This window comes from Odocoileus virginianus, chromosome 16 (assembly GCF_023699985.2).
Source record: "Odocoileus virginianus isolate 20LAN1187 ecotype Illinois chromosome 16, Ovbor_1.2, whole genome shotgun sequence".
In the NCBI taxonomy this organism is placed as follows: Eukaryota; Metazoa; Chordata; class Mammalia; order Artiodactyla; family Cervidae; genus Odocoileus; species Odocoileus virginianus.
The window spans coordinates 5,400,393-5,417,685 of NC_069689.1; the positions used below are offsets into that span (position 1 = coordinate 5,400,393).

Consider the following 17,293-nt stretch of genomic DNA (forward strand, 5'->3'; position numbering starts at 1 on the left):
GGCAGATTCAGGCCTTCTCCTGGAGGCCCTGCAGCTTACCCTTCGGTGAGCTGGGGGCCCAGGAAGCAGACTGGAGACTATGGCCCTCAGGGCTCCAGAGCCCTTGCCAAGGCCACCCACTAACTTTGCCCCAGGCCTTGAAGCAGCCATGCACCTCTCTCATCCTTGTCTCTGCAACCTAACTAGCAGTGGCCATCTGTTTGGGTCACAGTCTGTGGGACCCGGTCTCCCCATTTGGGTGGCCTGAGGAGCCTGAGGGCCAGTGGGTTGGATGCCTGGCTTCCTCATAGCCCTGAGGGAGTTGCCAACTGAGACCTGTCTCCTTCTAGCCAGGACTGGGACCTTGAAGGGTGAAAGCTGTGCCTTGGGACCCTGCTTTCTTGTCAGGACAGAGAATAACTTTCATCTGGTAGCGATTTATAGGAACATCATTACCTGACCACTTGATCTCAGGAACAAAGGATCTGACACAGAGAAGTCTGCAACAACTAACCTCGCCTTCCCCTCACCTTTTGCTTTCACAGGGCCTCCCTGAAAGCTTTCAGTAACTTTGGGGTTCTTAGGGCACGAGCCATCCATCTGCTTGTACGAACCTATAATAAACTTTTCTCTGTGCCAAAGTCTAATGTTTAGTATTGATGGGCCTCACTGTGTTGGGCACACAGACTTGCAATATCAGTAACAATCAGTTGTGTGTCATTTTGTGACCCAGATACTGTCTTCACGGTTCATCCATACGGTAGCTATGCCTCTTAATTTCCTTCATCTTATATTTTTAATACATATGTTTTTGCTTTATATACTTATAGTATCTGTATAATCTCCTATCTTCCTTTAAGACATGCTGTAAAAGCTCTGATTGTTGACTTCAAAACTGTCATCCTTTGCAAACTAGTATATATAGGGTAGATAAATAACAAGGTCCTATTATACAGCACAGCGAACTATATTCAATATCCTGTAATAAACCGTAACAGAAAAGATGTTTTACACATGTATAGCTGAGTCACTTTGCCAGACAGCAAAAATTAATACATTATAAATCAACTTTACTTCAATAAATGTTTTAAGAAGATAAAATTAAAAAACTGACATTGTTAAGGGTGCATAACCATCTACCCAACCAACATGAGAGGACTGACATAACTGAGGCACCCAAATGCCTCAGAATCTCGAAGGCAGTTCTCAAAAGTTACCACGTGCCAGGTTCTCTTCTCTGCACAACTGGAGGATTGACAGGCAGAGGGTCCCTACACACAACCATCACACACACACACACACACACACACCCACACACCACACACATGCCAACCTGAAGGTAAACAGACACACAGACACGTGTGTAGAGGGGACACACCACACACACACCCATGCACAGACATCTGAGCCTCGCAGGGCCCCAGCAGTGCCTAGGAACCCTCTCACACACCCCAGGCTCAGGGCCGCTGGGCTCACCAGCACCACCAGCTTGGTTTCCGTACTGTGACGTAATGGGGCAGGGCGGGGCGGGGCTTAAGTAGGTTATGCTGTAGTCGTCCCAGGTAATGACCAGCGCAGTTGAGCATCTCAGGGAGCCAGGCCAAGACCCCACTTACGTAGTTTGGGGCCAGGTCGGGGTGGTTTCTCTCTATGCCGTCATCCAGGATGGTGACCACCACGTTCTTTCCCGTGTAGCCCCGCTTCCACGCCGCCTGGACGTTCATTTCTGACCGGCAGCGGCTGTTCTTGTCACCACAGTGCTGTAGGCACAGGAGACACAAAGGGCCCAGCACGGACACGCCTGACACAGACCCGCCAGCCCAGCAGAGGTGCTGTGGTGCTCGCGGGAGGACAGGGCAGGACCTTCCCTCTTCCTCCTGGTCCTAGCAAGAGTCCTCAAGGAGGGCTGCATTGCTCTCCCGCCCTGACCTGGCCACGTGTACACGGAAGGCCCTCTGGCCCCAGCCAGGCCATGTCCCCACGGCTCTTCCTGGTGTCTCCGCCCTCCAGGGGCTCTGTCCATGGCTCACAGTGCCGCCCACCCTCCCCTGCTCCGGGGGCCCATCCCCCTGACCCTCACATAATGAAAGAAATTCACAAGACAGCATGTGCCTGACAGCACTGAAACAGGGGTTCTACACGCAAATGAAGTGCGTCTGTCTGGAGCTGACCGGTCTCAGAAATACAGGGCAGGGACAGAGGCCCATGGCCTACTTACCATGTACCACATGTTGGACCAGATGGGATCATTGAAATAAAGTGCCTGCGGGTCATTTCGCACCTGTCTCTTCACCCTGCGTTTAACTTCCTGTTGCTGGAGCCATTTCACCTAGCAGGGGAGAAATGCAGTTACTCTGTGTTTCAGCAGCCATCTCCTGGTTCCATGTGGCCGCTTCGCAGGTGTTCCAGGTGTCCTTCTCCATGAACAACTAGGTCTATCAGATGCCTCAGATGGTTAATTTCAAGGAGACATTTTCACTTCAGAGCAACCACATTTGAAAGATGAGAACCAGTCTACAAGGAAGGGAAGAGGACCACTCTTATGGAACTTAAAATCATCCTACTAAAAGAGACCTTGTGAAATTACCAGTACTCTGGTGACCCTTGTCCCTAATTAAAAGGAAATACATGCCCGGGAATGGAGAGTGCAGAGGCATAAAAGGTGTCAGATGGTTTATTGGGAGGACACGGTTAACTATGATGATCCCTATAATGGAACCACAGCAATTACTGCAGACCTGGTACCAGACATGCAGAGAAAACCTTGGGAGGCACACAGCAAAATATTGATAGCAATTCCTGTATGCTGTTCATTTAAGATTTTACTGTTCATTTAAGATTTTAAAATTATTTTCAGGGTTTTATAAACTTTTTTCAATCACCATGACCTGCCATCACAACCAAGGGGAAAAAGCTTGAGAGGCAGGATAAATGTTATTTAAGAGCTGGAATCTTGGAGCCTGGCTGCCTGGATTCAAATCTGGGCCCAAACTCACCAGCGGAGTGACTTCAAGCAGGGAGCCTCCCTGGCCTCAATTTGCTTATATCATCTGTGCAATGGGCATCACTATGGCATCACAAGGGAGGATGGCATATAAAGTGTGCAATCAGTGAGTGGCACACGGGTGTATTGTCATCATGTGTGTGTCTGTGTGTATGTGTGTGTTTCAAAGTGGAAGAGTTTTTTTTTTTTCACTTTTAAAAGATATGGGGGCTGGAACTCCCATGCCCTGAACCTAAACGTTTTCTCGGTCCAGCTGCTATGGGTCCCCCAATCCCATTCTCCTGCCACTGGGACTCAGCTCTGCACAGGGGCTGCAGTGGGCAGGATGGGGACCCCCAGCCCTGCTCTCAGAAGTTGGTGCTCCAGTCAAAGACTCCCATCAGGCAGCCCAGAGTGAGGCAAACAGGTGGCCAAGGGCAGGGAAGGTAGGGGAGGAAGACAAGGATGGAGCCTTGGGCATGCAGAGCTGGGTGACCTGGAGGTCAGGCCAAGGCTGGTGGCCCCAGGGGGATGAAGGCACAAAGGTCAAGGGCCAAGCAGCTCCCCTCAGACCTTGGCTTTGACCTCCCCACAGGCTCCTGAGCGAGGAGAGTGGAACAGCCCCACAGCTAAGGGGGACCCTGATCTCCAAGGACAACATGCTCAGAAGGAAATTCACCAAGGAAGGTTCAGTGGTAAAGAACCTGCCTGCCAATGCGGGAGATGCAAGAGACATGGGCATGGCAAATAAAACTGCACAGTGAAGTATTCTGCTCATAACACCCTCTGATGGCATTGTGAGACTTCCCAAAGTATTACTGCCTGGACTAGGAAACTTTAACTCGGTATAAAATGCCTAAGACCCTATGCCCTAATTGGCTGGGCTGCGTGCTGTAAGTACAGTGGTCATACCCCATGGACAGTTCGAGCTCCTGGGTTGGGATGCTCCGGGCCCATTGACTCGGCCAGCTCGCTACCCACCGCGCTGCACTTCCCATCACAGAGGAGGTGGACCTTCCTCTCTCAAGGCCAACTGGGTGGCTCCCACAAATCAGGGCAGGTGATGGAGGGCATAGTGCCACCAGTCACAGAACAATCCCCTTGTGGGATAAGACAGTAAGGGCTCCTGGTCTCAGTGGTTGATGCACTCTGGGTAAGAAACCAGTTGACACACAGTTTGGGGGCAGGTGGTGACAGCTGGGGGCTGTCCCTGTGGTGTGGTCTGGGGCAGCTCTCTCCCCCAGGACAGTCACTGCAGGACACTGATAGCTCCCAGGCACTGTTAGACCAATGGACCTGGATATAATAAATCACTCGCCAGGCCTGCACAGATGAACTCCCAGATGCCAGGCATAGAGGCTAACAGCCCATGGTCACCTGGTCAGGACCAATCCCCATCTCCCTTCCCCAGGCCCCAGCCACAGCCCTGCTTCTCACCTGGCTCCAGGAAAGGGCAGAGGGTTCCTGTGTTCTATCCTCCTGCCATTTTCCAGACTGGCCCTTGTGTTTCTGGAGAGCATGGCCCCATGGCCCCTTACTCAGTGGCCTGCTCAACAACGCTGCACTGTCTCCGGTGTGTCCACTGCTGGTTCTGGTCGTGAGCATGAGTGTAAACACCGCTGATTCCCACCCAGGACCAGCCCCCCTCCACACACACACACACATACACACACCTCCACTCAGACACAGAGCTCTGCTTTAGGGGCCCCTCAGGTTGCAACCCAGAGTCAGCGGACCTCTCTAGGAGGGTCCGGGGTGCCGGTGACCCCCAATCAACTGCCTGAAACTGTGGCTTTCCCAAGGGGCACCTCATCATGAATAGTGAGGCTGTTCATGACAAAGGAACATAGTTCAGGACCCTAAGGACATGTCATCTGTGGAACCAATACTTGCGCAGAGCTCGGAAACAAGTGAGCCAGAGCAGACCAGCCACAGGTACTGAGACTGAAACCTTGATGAAAAAACTCCCTACATTTGAAGGTCCAGGACCAGATGGCTTCACAGATGAGTTCTAGCAAACACTTAAGAGATAACATACATCCTTCTGAAGTGAAAGTGAAAGTCCCTCAGTCATGTCCGACTCTTTGTGACCCCATGGACTATACAGTTCATGGAATTCTCCAGGCCAGAATACTGGAGTGGGTAGCCTTTTTCTTCTCCAGGAGATCTTCCCAACCCAGGGATCGAACCCCAGGTCTCCTGCATTTCAGGTGGATTCTTTACCAGCTGAGCCACAAGGGAAGCCCAAGAATACTGGAGTGGGTAGCCTATCCCTTTTCCAGTGGATCTTCCCAATCCAGGAATCAAACCAGGGTCTCCTGCATTGCAGGTGGATTCTTTACCAACTATAAGAGAAGCCTTCTGAAACTTTTCCCAAACCACTGAAGAGGAAAGAACACAGGCGGTGAGCTGGTGATGATGGCGAGCCAGGTTGGGTGGGGCCTGACCATGAGCTCTTCCTGGCCCCAAGAGACCAGAGCACAAGGAATGTTGTCCTGTTCTGCTGGCAGCCTGCCCATTTTACATGGGAGCTTCACTTCTGGTCAGCTCACTAGAGCCCTCAGAACTTCTAGGTGCTCAGACCTTCTTTTGGTGAAGATGGCAGGAGAGAGACTGCAGTGCACACTGGCTACCTGTCAGGGCCATGGGTGTATACTCAGGGAAGCCTGCAGATCTGCAGCCTGGGTCACATTAAGATACACGTGGCAGTGTGTGCAGGGTGAGAGCTAAGCTGTTGGGTGGGGCCCCAGCCTTCTTAGGAAGAGAAGTGATCACTCTGAAAAACCTTCAGGTCCCTGGAGGGAAGGAAGGGACAAGAAAGTCCCTGTCGGCTCTCCATCACTCCCATTAGGTTTCACAGGGAGTTGATTGCAGCCTCCCAAAAGTGCTTTCACTCACCTAGAATGGGAGAACGTGGCCTGACTCAGGAAGAGGGTCTCTGCAACTGTAATCAGCTAAGGCTCTGAAGACGAAGTCATGCTGGATTATTTGGTTGTGCCCTGAATCCCACGACAAACATCCTGACAAGGGACAGGCAGGGGGAGACTAAGACCAAGGAAGGTGAGGCCTTGGGAAGAAAACAGCTCCAGGAGCACCTGGAGCTGCCAGGAGCTGCAGGTGGCAAGGCAGGACCCCCCAGAGGGACCATAACTGCCAACACCATAGATCTGGAGACTCTGGACTCCAGACGGTGAGACAATATGCTTCTGGGGTCTGAAGCCCCCAGGTGGTGGTGACTTGTTATGGCCCCTCTGGGATCACAACCTTGATCAGGGCTGAGGTGTTGCATGTCTTGAGAATTCATGAGGCTGTCCTACCTAACATCGGACCTGGAGTCCCCAGAGGAGGGGCTGAGGGCTGTAACAGAGGCGCTGGGGTGGGGACTTAACCAAAACAGAGGGGCCATCCCAGGGTGCCTACCGCTGCCAGCTCTGGCTGGAGCCACCACCCTAGCCACCCTCCCCTGCACATCACTGGGCCCTGGACACCTGCCCCCGTTGTCCTCTCAAACTAAAGCTGCCACAAAAGTGGGTCCTGCCCGCCCACCCAGGGCCCAGGGCCCTCTTACTGCCTGATTCTCCTAACTCAGGGCACTAAAACCCACTGTCTCCCCTCAACCCCCCAAGTCAGGACAAAGCAGGGATCCTCTCCAACACAAGAGTCTCCTAAAGGTGTCAGGACCCCATCACCCACAGCTCACCATGGCTGTCATCCCCTGGCATCTGGAGGTCACATGACTCTGGGAGCTTCCCTGCTCCATGACTGATGCCTGATGCAGTCTGACCCCTGCCCAGGCCCCCTCTGGCCTGGCCTTCCGCCCGCAGGTCTGGTCTCATGGTGGGTGCCCCTTCACTGTGTTCCTCTCTACCCTCCCCACCGGGGAACCCTGCCCTGACACCTGGGCCGGCCGGGGTGGGCCGCCAGGCTCCTGTGCCCTGAGCGTGTCTGTGCAGTGATGCCGCTGACATGGAGGACATGGACACAGACTCTTCAGGAGCCACCACCCCGCTCCCCAGGAGGGAAGGATGTGTGTCGGTCATGCGAGTCTCTCCAGCTCTCAACCTGTAACAGGGTCCCTGTCCTCTGTCTTCCTTAAACGGCAAATGACCCCTGATGCTGAAAAGGGAAGCATGTCTCCTGGGGCTGGGGCTCCCCTGATCTGGCTTGTCCAGCACTGCCCACAGCTCTGGCTGGACATGTCCAGGTCGGTATGACCACCCTCTGCTCCCCACTGGCCTGTGTGAAGCCAGGCCACTGCATTTCGCTCACCACTGTACTTTTGTGTGCCAGGTGATGTGAGGCAGACAGTAGGAGTTCACTAAATGCTGTCTGAATGAAGGAAGGACATTAAATGAATACGCTTTAGATTTCAAATATAGCCATAGACAGACTTTTGAAACCACTGTGGAGCAGAGTGCGCAACTGGGTCTCCATGACCACCAGGGGAGCTGTGTGGACTCTGTGTGGAAGATTGGTACTTTGGGGTAACAGCAGGTTTGCTGCATTCGAGCCCAGCTCAGCACAGGTCATCTCTTCTGGGCAAGCCTCTATAACCCCGTGTAAAGTGTTTTCATTCCTTCAGTCATATTTTGAAGGTGAAACATCACTCTTCTTCTTTTATCCATTTTCTGCATGTTTCCCATCAAACATTTTCATCATGAGATTTTACCATCTTCTCAAGATGAAGTGAAGAGAAGTGCGTTCTTCGGGAGGCAACACCTCCTCCAGCTCTCTTCTTGAGAAGTTAAAATTTGGCATCTGCTAAATGTCACTCTGCACTTGAGAGGAGGTAAACTTAAAAGATGCTGAGAAAGAGGTCATGTAAATGAGCAGGACCCCGGAACAACCTTGAAAATTGTGAGTTATCAGGCCGTATAATGCTTGAATGTCGTGTGGGCAGCAGGCCCACGCCCTCTTCCCTGGGGCTGCTGGGCCAGAAGGCAGCCAGCAGGTCGTTCTGGGTGCAACAAGTGACAAGGGGCTGTTCTGAAGCTTTGTCCCATGAAAAATTGCCACCAGAGCAAGAATAGCCCTTGCACTCCACCCAAAGCTACTGCATACCTGTGCTCTGCTTAATGCCCTCCACCACCCACAGGCCCTGCCCAAAAACCTCTGGGCCACCACCAGGAGCTGGTGGGGCTCAGAAGGGGCCTCAGGGGCTCTGCTCAGAGACAGAATGAAGGACAACAGCCCTTCTCTGAGACCCTCATGATCACCTTCCCAGACCTCCACTGACTCAAGGGGAGGAGCAGGAACTGAATCAAGCTGCCTGCCTCCTCACAGCCCCCAAACTCAGCCTGTGACATGGAGTTCTATTCAGGTCCCATGTTCGTGCACAGCTGAGTCTAGGCAAGAGAGACAGTTCCAGTCCACCTTCCCCTCTCTCCCTACCTCGGCGTTCTCAAAGTGAGGGATGCATCCCTCTGTCACCGGGGAAGGATGGATACCCTGTCTCCTATGTGTTGTGACAGAGCCAGCCATGCCTGCAGACCAGGGTAAGTCTCTGGAAGACATGAGAGGCCAGACCCAAAGTGTCTGGGGCCCAGATCCAAAGGCCTCTTCCAGGAGCGAGGCGAGCAGGAGGCACACTGGGAAAGTAAAACTGTGACCCTGTCGTCTGCACCTCAGCCTCCAGCCTGTGGAACGAGGGTCATATCAGCCCATCTGGGGTCTCTGCCTGCGAAGGCCTGGATGCTCACATTCCAAGTCCCATCAACACTGACTGCTCCCCACACCTGTTGCAGCACATGCTGGGCCAGCTTTCTACCAGCCGAGAAGCAGTGAGATGCGAACTCATGGTGTGAGGACCCACAGAAAGGAAACCATGCTCCTTGACCAGAGCACATCACCTTACAGTGTGTGACATGGTCCTTCTCTGAGGACAGGCCATGGATTGAATGTGTAGGAAGTGAGCGGTTGCCAAGTGGGGGCTTCCTGCCCAGGATCCAGGGTCCCTGGAGGGTGGAGGGGCAGGCTCAAGTCCCAGGAGCCCCAGAAGCTGTGTGTAGAGCCATGTGGATGTGAGCTTAAGGTTTCTTTCCTCCTCTAAGAGAAAGGATATCTACAGCCTTCATCAGCCTTTCCAAGAGGCCTGTGATTCTGGCCTAGTTAAGAAGCACAGAACTGAGGCCAGCTTGCAGAAGTGGAGAGTGATCAGAGAGAGAGGACTGACAACACGCCCCCCGCCAACTGACCTCCTGGGGCAGAGGGCACCAGCCTCCTTAGAGAGAGTCTCAGGGAGACACCTGAGCCCCCTGAGGTACCACCCAGGGTGGGGAGGAGATGCCAGGCTGCTATGGGAACCCAAGAGCCTGGGCAGTAGAAGGGCAGAAGAGAAGGAAGACAAACCAGAAAACTCAAAGATGATCTAACACAGCCTAGACGCAACTCCATCCCCCCAAACACCCCATGGGACAGAGGCCACTGGGGACCCAGGCACATCTCTACTCCTTTAGCTGGCCAGCGCACAGGCCACCTCTCAAATCCTCTCTGCCGAAGTTGAACAACAGGGGCCAAGAGGTGATCGCTCATCGCCGGTATGAGTCAGCACCACCCCCCAGCAAATGCAGGAGACAAGACCGGACTCAGGAGGTCAGGGTCCTTGATTCATCTGAGTTCTCACTTCCCTGAAAGGAAAGGGGAAGCTCCCCCCACCTGCCTTGTGCCCCTGAGGATCACAAAATGGACGGGGGCCAGAGCGCTGACTCCTGGATCACCAGCCAGACAGGGTTGCCCGGTCAGCCCACATCACTGCTTCTGCCATCTGGTCAATTAAAGCCCTCTTTAGGGATTTTGTCACAATTTAACCAAGGCCACAAGGTACTTCTGAAGTTGGGCATTTGTCAGTCGAATGATGGGGACGCAATCAGGATCACTGGGCAGCGGGGACACTGCCGGACCCGAGCGTCCTGGAGGGTGTTTCTCCCTCAGAGCCACCTCTCTCGAACATCCCTGGATGACAGACGATGGGCGGGGAGGGGCTGGATTCCTCACTCCCTATGCTGGGCCGGTGTGGGCACTGGAACTCACATCCAGGGCTGACCACAGGCCAGCCTCAGCTGGCATAAGCTCGTCAAGAAATTTCTACCCTTGTCTCAGGGTCAGTATCACGACCTCTGTGAAGCATGAAGAAGGTTTCCCTTTGTCCCTCATTTCCACCACAACAAGAGAACATAAATTAGATAAATAAAAATAGGATAATATGTGAAGTTACACTTGTTTTAAAAAAAGTTATTACATAAAAAGAAGTCTATGAGAAAACAGTAACAAATACAACTTGCTATGTGAACCTACCCTGTGAAAACTGACATCTGCTTCAGTAAACACTGAGGGTCCATCTGCTATTCACTGGGTGGCCTGCCGGACTTGGGAGTGAAAGCAAGTGAGGGTGGCCTGGCCCTGAGAACGTGACTCGCCCTCCCCAACTCCCAACCACCCAGGCACAAGGCGGGCTACTTGCATCTGAACCCAGCCCCTCCCTCCCCGCACCTCTCTGCAGTTCCTGGGCCTGGAATCCCAGGTCTCCTGGGAACGACCTGCAGTTCCCACCAGCCCTGTGCTAGTCCTGGTCACTACCAGATTCCCAGCAAACGAAGCCCTCCTCACTCCCACCAAACTCCCCCGAGCTTGGGCCCTCAGTCCTGGCAGTTTCTGGGGTGGCTGGAAACAGATTTACAGGAACAAGAGCAGGACCGAGGGCTGAGGGTCCGTCTGCTACTCTGGATGGGCTCCCAGTGCTGGGAACCCCAGGGAGAAGGATGCCCGTGGGTCCCCAAGCCCGGTAAGACGGCGCGTGCCCTGTAGCAGTGGGCAGCTCCAAACGTGGCTGGATGAGCTCTGGCCCTGTGGCTTTCATGCTGGGACAATATCTAGACAGCCTGGACCCCTCCGCTCCAGGAGTCCTGGGGACCTCACAGACCCAGAGTGCAGACCTCCCACCACTTAGAGCAGCGCACTGAGCCAGCTGCCGATGGGAGGGTGTATGGGCTGAGACTGGAGAGACAGCAGGGGAGGCAGTGTGTGCACAGGCTGCTGGGGGAAGTACAGATGTCATCCAACGAGGATCACAAAGCCCAGCCTGGCCGCAGGGAGGCCAGACCAGGGGGCCTGGGCAGGACGTCCCAGGACGGCAGCACCACAACAAGGGCTGGGCAAGGATGCCCACAGCTGGCCAGTGAAAGGGGCCATGTGGCATCCAGGTGACAGAGGACAGGGCTAGGGCAGGGGGGCAGGTGGGGACGCAGGACAAGGCTAGGACGGGGCTGCCCAGGCAGAGGAACGAGAGCTGGGGAGGCGCAGCTTCTCTCTGAGACAGAGCTGCAGTTGGGACATTACTCGGCTTTGGGATATGGTGACTGTAGGACTCTTGGAGTTGTGTAAGTGGGACTGTGGGACTTTTTGAGGCATATAAGTGGAAGTGTGAGCTTGCTTGTGAAATCATAAAGCAGCATCTTTTAAAGCCTATTTGAAAATTCTGTTTGCCAGTTCATAGCAGCCAATCCACAGCACAGTAGGGTTGTGCTGAAATGTGCAGACAGCTGAAGGCCTCCCCGCCCCACACGGGTGGACCCAGTGGGCTATGTGTGGCAGTCCACCCCACCCCTCAGCACAACCCATCCCCTCCACCCCCAGCCCATCCCACAGTTCATCAACCCCCCAGATCAATGCAGTCACTTCCTGTCCACGTGCTGGTATTTGCCAGGAACTTTCTGTTTGTTTGCATGCCTAGTGGCTCTAGCACACAAAACTCAGATAAAAGTCTCTCTGTGGTTAATGGAAAGATCAGCTTCAGTGTTGCATCACTGCTGGAGGAGAACCTGAATCTGATGAAGCTCTGGGGCAAAGTCCTGTCCCACAAACAGCATGCCTGCCCTGGTCCTGGAAATCACTTCCCAGCTCCCAGGCACTAAACGGTTGGAGCAGAGAAGCAACCCAAAGCCTCCTACGGCTCCATGAGGAGCCACCAAGGACCCCTGACAACATCTCTATCCTTCCATTTCCGTCATTGATCTGGCTGAGCACACAGTGGGAGGGCTGAGCCAGAGTCACCACTCTAAAATGTAAGGCTTGGAAGACGCAACATCCAACTATCAGACAGCTTGGAACATAGTCAGAACAAGTAATTTTTAAAACATTTGGGAGCCCTTACAGCTATTGGCTGGTGCTTCTGTGACATCCACCCTGCTCCAGACTCTTGGCGAAAGAACAAGTTAAAAACAAATGCTTTCAGTTGGCTTAAATGACAGCCCTTTGGAGAAACCCAGCGACTGATACCGCACCCGGAGAGCAGGCTGGCTGTTCTCCCAAGAAGAGAGAGGGCTGGCCCACCAAGCTCTTTGAGCAAAATGGCCCTTTTCAAAGGCGGTTTAAAACATCAAGTAAAGGTGATTAGGGACAACAACTGCATGACCTTGGTACAGGGTCAGAGCAGAAATGCCTAAAGTATGTGCGTGCATGTGACTGAAGTCTTCAGTCTTCCCTCCTGCTGGTGTTCTGTTCCATTCTGTTTAACAAATGTACACTCTATCAGCTTTTAGGTGAAGTAGGGGTGGGCTTTAAATTCCATCACTTATCAAAGCAATTGTATACAATAGGGACTGGAGCTAATTAAAATAAAATACCATCTGCATTCGATTGAACTTTATCCTAAGCCCTATAACATTCATCTCCAGTTTGGTCATTCAAACACGATGGCAACTGCATTCCAATGACTCTGGATAGTATTAAATCATCTTTTCCTTTTTTAATATTAATTACACAACTCTCTGATCACGAAGGTGTCACAAAACACTTTGCTAATGTGGGAAAGCGTCCTAGTGCACTGCAGGAAAAGATAACACTAAACATCTCTGTAAAATAGCTAATTTTACCTGATATTTCATTACAGTGACTTGGTAGAGTAAATATTAGTCAGACTGACAGCTAACTGATTTGGTTTGCATTAAAACTAGACTGATTTAAACCATTTCAGTTGCGATTCTGAATTTGTCGTCCGTTCCGTGGTCTATATGCTCTCCCTGGGGCTAAATGTTTAATGAGAACTGTGGGAAACAATCGCAATCATGTGGGCCTTGCGGGGACTGGAATGTGCGGCTGTTTACCTTTTCTCTCCTTCTCTATTGGCAGGGTGCTCCCACAGCAGCTCTGCCGGGAGCTGATTAAGAAGCTCTGCATAAAAGGGACTTTTAATTTGAAAAAAGTTAACTGGCACTGCCTGCGGGAGCTCCTTCCCTCTTCTTTGAGGCCACAGCTGATGACTGGGAGCCCCTGCCCGCAGACCCAGAGTGAACGCAGTGCCTGGAACCCACCCACGCGGCACAAGCCCATCACCACTGATGCCAAGGAGGAGCCAGGTGGGGCCCGCCTCAAGTCCTGCCCAGCTGTCTCCTGCAGCCTCACAGCCAGGCCCCCATGTCCGGCCCTGCTGGGACCACGGGCCAGAGGCCCACCTGGTGGGCATCTCCGTGCTTCTGGACACAGGGTCACACTCAGCAGGTGCGCAGTTAGTAATTTTGAAAGGAAGGGTGGAGCAGTTGAGTTGAATGCCTTTAAAAGGCTTACAAGTTAGACACTAGAAAAGAGTGAATCCCCCTACCCACCCATCCCCACCCCAAAACACAGGTTACATCTCCAATTTCACCTCCGCCATAGTTTTAACAATTGAGAAGCCACTTCAGTTCAGTTCAGTCACTCAGTAGTGTCCGACTCTTTTGGCCCCATGAATAGAAGCACGCCAGGCCTCCCTGTCCATCACCAACTCCCGGAGTTTATTCAAACTCATGCCCATCGAGTTGGTGATGCCATCCAGCCATCTCATCCTCTGTCATCCACTTCTCCTCCTGCCCCCAATACCTCCCAGCATCAGGGTCTTTTCCAATGAGTCAACTCTTCACATGAGGTGGCCAAAGTACTGGATTTTCAGCTTCAGCATCAGTCCCTCCAATGAACACCCGGGACTGATCTCCTTTAGGATGGACTGGTTGGATCTCCTTGCAGTCCAAGGGACTCTCAAGAGTCTTCTTCAACACCACAGCTCAAAAGCATCAATTTTTCGGTGCTCAGCTTTCTTCACAGTCCAATTCTCACATCCATATATGACCACTGGAAAAACTTATAGCCTTGACCAGATGGACCTTTGTTGGCAAAGTAATGTCTCTGCTTTTTAATATGCTATCTAGGTTGCTCATAACTTTCCTTCCAAGGAGTAAGCATCTTTTAATTTCATGGCTGCAGTCACCATCTGCAGTGATTCTGGAGTCCAAAAAAATAAAGTCTGACACTGTTTCCACTGTCTCCCCATCTATTTCCCATGAGGTGATGGGACCAGATGCCATGATCTTAGCTTTCTGAATGTTGAGCTTTAAGCCAACTTTTTCACTCTCCTCTTTCACTTTCATCAAGAGGCTTTTTAGTTCCTCTTCACTTTCTGCCATAAAGGTGGTGTCATCTGCATATCTGAGGTTATTGATATTTCTCCTGGCAATCTTGATTCCAGTTTGTGCTTCTTCCAGCCCAGCGTTTCTCATGATGTACTCTGCATATAAGTTAAATAAGCAGGGTGACAACACACAGCCTTGACGTACTCCTTTCCTATTTGGAACCAGTCTGTTGTTCCATGTCCAGTTCTAACTGTTGCTTCCTGACCTGCATATAGGTTTCTCAAGAGGCAGATCAGGTGGTCTGGTATTCCCATCTCTTTCAGAATTTTCCATAGTTTATTGTGATCCACATAGTCGAAGGCTTTGGTGTAGTCAATAAAGCAGAAATAGATGTTTTTCTGGAACTCTCTTGCTTTTTCGATGATCCAGCGGATATTGGCAATTTGATCTCTGGTTCCTCTGCCTTTTCTAAAACCAGCTTGAACTTCTGGAAATTCATGGTTCACATATTGCTGAAGCCTGGCTTGGAGAATTTTGAGCATTACTTTACTAGCATGTTAGATGAGTGCAATTGTGCGGTAGAAGTCACTTAGTTCTCCAAAATTCCTCGGAAATGAGACACGCAGGGGCCTGGGGCCCTTCACTGCAGTGCTTGTACCTGCACAAAACTCTCCTCCAGCAACAAGATACAGAGAAAGTGTATGGGACTAAAAATAACTGCATACATGCACAGTTGGGGGAAATTCCGGACAAGATACAAAAAGACCAAAAACCCAGCTGTCACTTCCGAAGAGCCTGGAACAGAAGCAGGGGACTGCACATGCCCCCTGCACTCAACACCACCAAAGGGGCGGGTGGACCACCTAAACCACCCCTCCAGCCTGACCCTGAACACACCCTGACCCTCACCCCATATAAGGAACCAGCTCCACCCACCTCGGGAAGTAAGCAAGCAAGGGAGCCTGTTGTTTGTTCCTGCTCTCTCTGCTGCAGCAGGGGCCCCAATAAAGTCTCCCCTGAATCCCTTGTCTGGCCTCTGATCCATTTCTATTGCTGGGAGGGAGGCCTAGCATCCTATTGGGTAAGAGAAAGGGGATCAAGAAACCTCCCATCCAAGGACAGCCCTGCAAGAATCTGCCTTGCAATACCAGAGACAAGGTTTCCACCCCATATTGGGGAACTAAGATTCCACATGCTCCAGAGCCTGACTGCCATAACTGGAGAGCACAGACACTGCAACTACTGAGCCCACTCACCACAACTAGAGAGTCTGTGTGTTGCAATTAACGCCAGATGCAGCCAAATAAACACATTAATTAGTTAAATAAAAGACACGTAGCCAAATAAGTAAATAAATAAAAGACAAAGAATCCCACCATCCCATCCTGTTCGCATGCACATCTCTGGGGATGGGGGTGGTGGTCCCCCATACAAACAGCATGCCCTTCACTGTGACTCTCCCTGTGAGAACAGTAACTCCAAACAAGCACGCTGTCCTCATAAGACAGACCTCTGCATGCTTAAGAAATCTGTGGAGGGCACAGCAGCAACTCCCTTCTGAGCTTAGACAGGTGAGGAGTCCCTGTGAACCTCAGCACTGCCCCCACCACCAGCTGCAAGGACCCCCATGTGTCTTTGTGATGGCCATGCGCTCTGCACTCAGCCCTATGGTGACAAGGGCATGGGGTCTGCTTACTCTTCTCCAATGGTCCTTCCTGTGAGACTTAACCACTACCACCTGGCTTTGCTTCTGAGAGGAAAAAAAATGCACCAGCCCCTGTGAAAAGTGTCCTTCCAGCTCCGTATTGTAAACATACACAGGTCTAACCACAGCCCCACACAGCCAGGTGGGAGGAGGCACAGAAGGTGCCCTTCATAAACACAAACTTCCTCTTAGCTGTAAGGGAAGAATGGGATTAGCACAGTGTTTGATTCTATCTCCTTCTGTTTGTCCACCCATCCACCATCCATGCAACCATCCTCGTACCCACCCATAAAGTGAACTCAGAACCATACACTGTGTGTCCACCTTATCAGAGCCCAGCTAATGGATGGGCTGGCTCATGCACTGGGATGACTTCCCCATGCTCTTTTTTTTTTTTTTTCATTTATTTTTATTAGTTGGAGGCTAAGTACTTCACAACATTGCAGTGGGTTTTGTCATACATTGACATGAATCAGCCATGGAGTTACATGTATTCCCCATCCCAGTCCCCCCTCCCACCTCCCTCTCCACCCAATTCCTCTGGGTCTTCCCAGTGCACCAGGCCCAAGCACTTGTCTCATGCATCCAACCTGGGCTGGTGATCTATTTCACTATAGATAATATACATGCTGTTCTCTCAAAACATCCCACCCTCGCCTTCCCCCACAGAGTCCAAAAGTCTGTTCTGTACATCTGTGTCTCTTTTTCTGTTTTGCATATAGGGTTATCATTACCATCTTTCTAAATTCCATATATATGTGTTAATATGCTGTAATGTTCTTTATCTTTCTGGCTTACTTCACTCTGTATAATGGGTTCCAGTTTCATCCATCTCATTAGAACTGATTCAAATGAATTCTTTTTAACGGCTGAGTAATATTCCATGGTGTATATGTACCACAGCTTCCTTATCCATTCATCTGCTGATGGGCATCTAGGTTGCTTCCATGTCCTGGCTATTATAAACAGTGCTGCAATGAACATTGTTCTCCATGCTCTTGAAACCAGAAATCACAAAGTTGTAACCGGAGAAGCATTCCCAGGACAAACCATCTCTCCCGTCAACACAAGAGGAGCCACGATGGTGGCGGGGTGGTGGTGGGGGGTGAGGCTGGGGGTGATGCTTGGGACACCACCATGGCCAGTTTCTCTGCAGAAACTTTACTATCCATGTTCTCTGGGGATCACTGCAGGAACACCCCATGCCTGCTTGGGAGTCTAAATGAACATTCTGCACACTGCTTTTAG

The 17,293-nt window shown here is 51.6% G+C and overlaps 1 protein-coding gene across 2 annotated transcripts in view; it reads right to left on the reverse strand.

Moving 5' to 3' along the window:
- PCSK6 (proprotein convertase subtilisin/kexin type 6) overlaps positions 1–17,293 on the reverse strand; it is a 167,341-nt gene that overhangs the window by 100,953 nt on the left and 49,095 nt on the right. For both annotated transcript variants that reach the window (XM_070477663.1, XM_020911825.2), the window contains exons 3-4: positions 2,198–2,308; positions 1,596–1,739 (exon numbers count right to left, since the gene is read on the reverse strand). In XM_070477663.1, the coding sequence (XP_070333764.1) occupies positions 1,596–1,739; positions 2,198–2,308 (255 nt within the window). The remainder of the gene's footprint in view (positions 1–1,595; positions 1,740–2,197; positions 2,309–17,293) is intronic.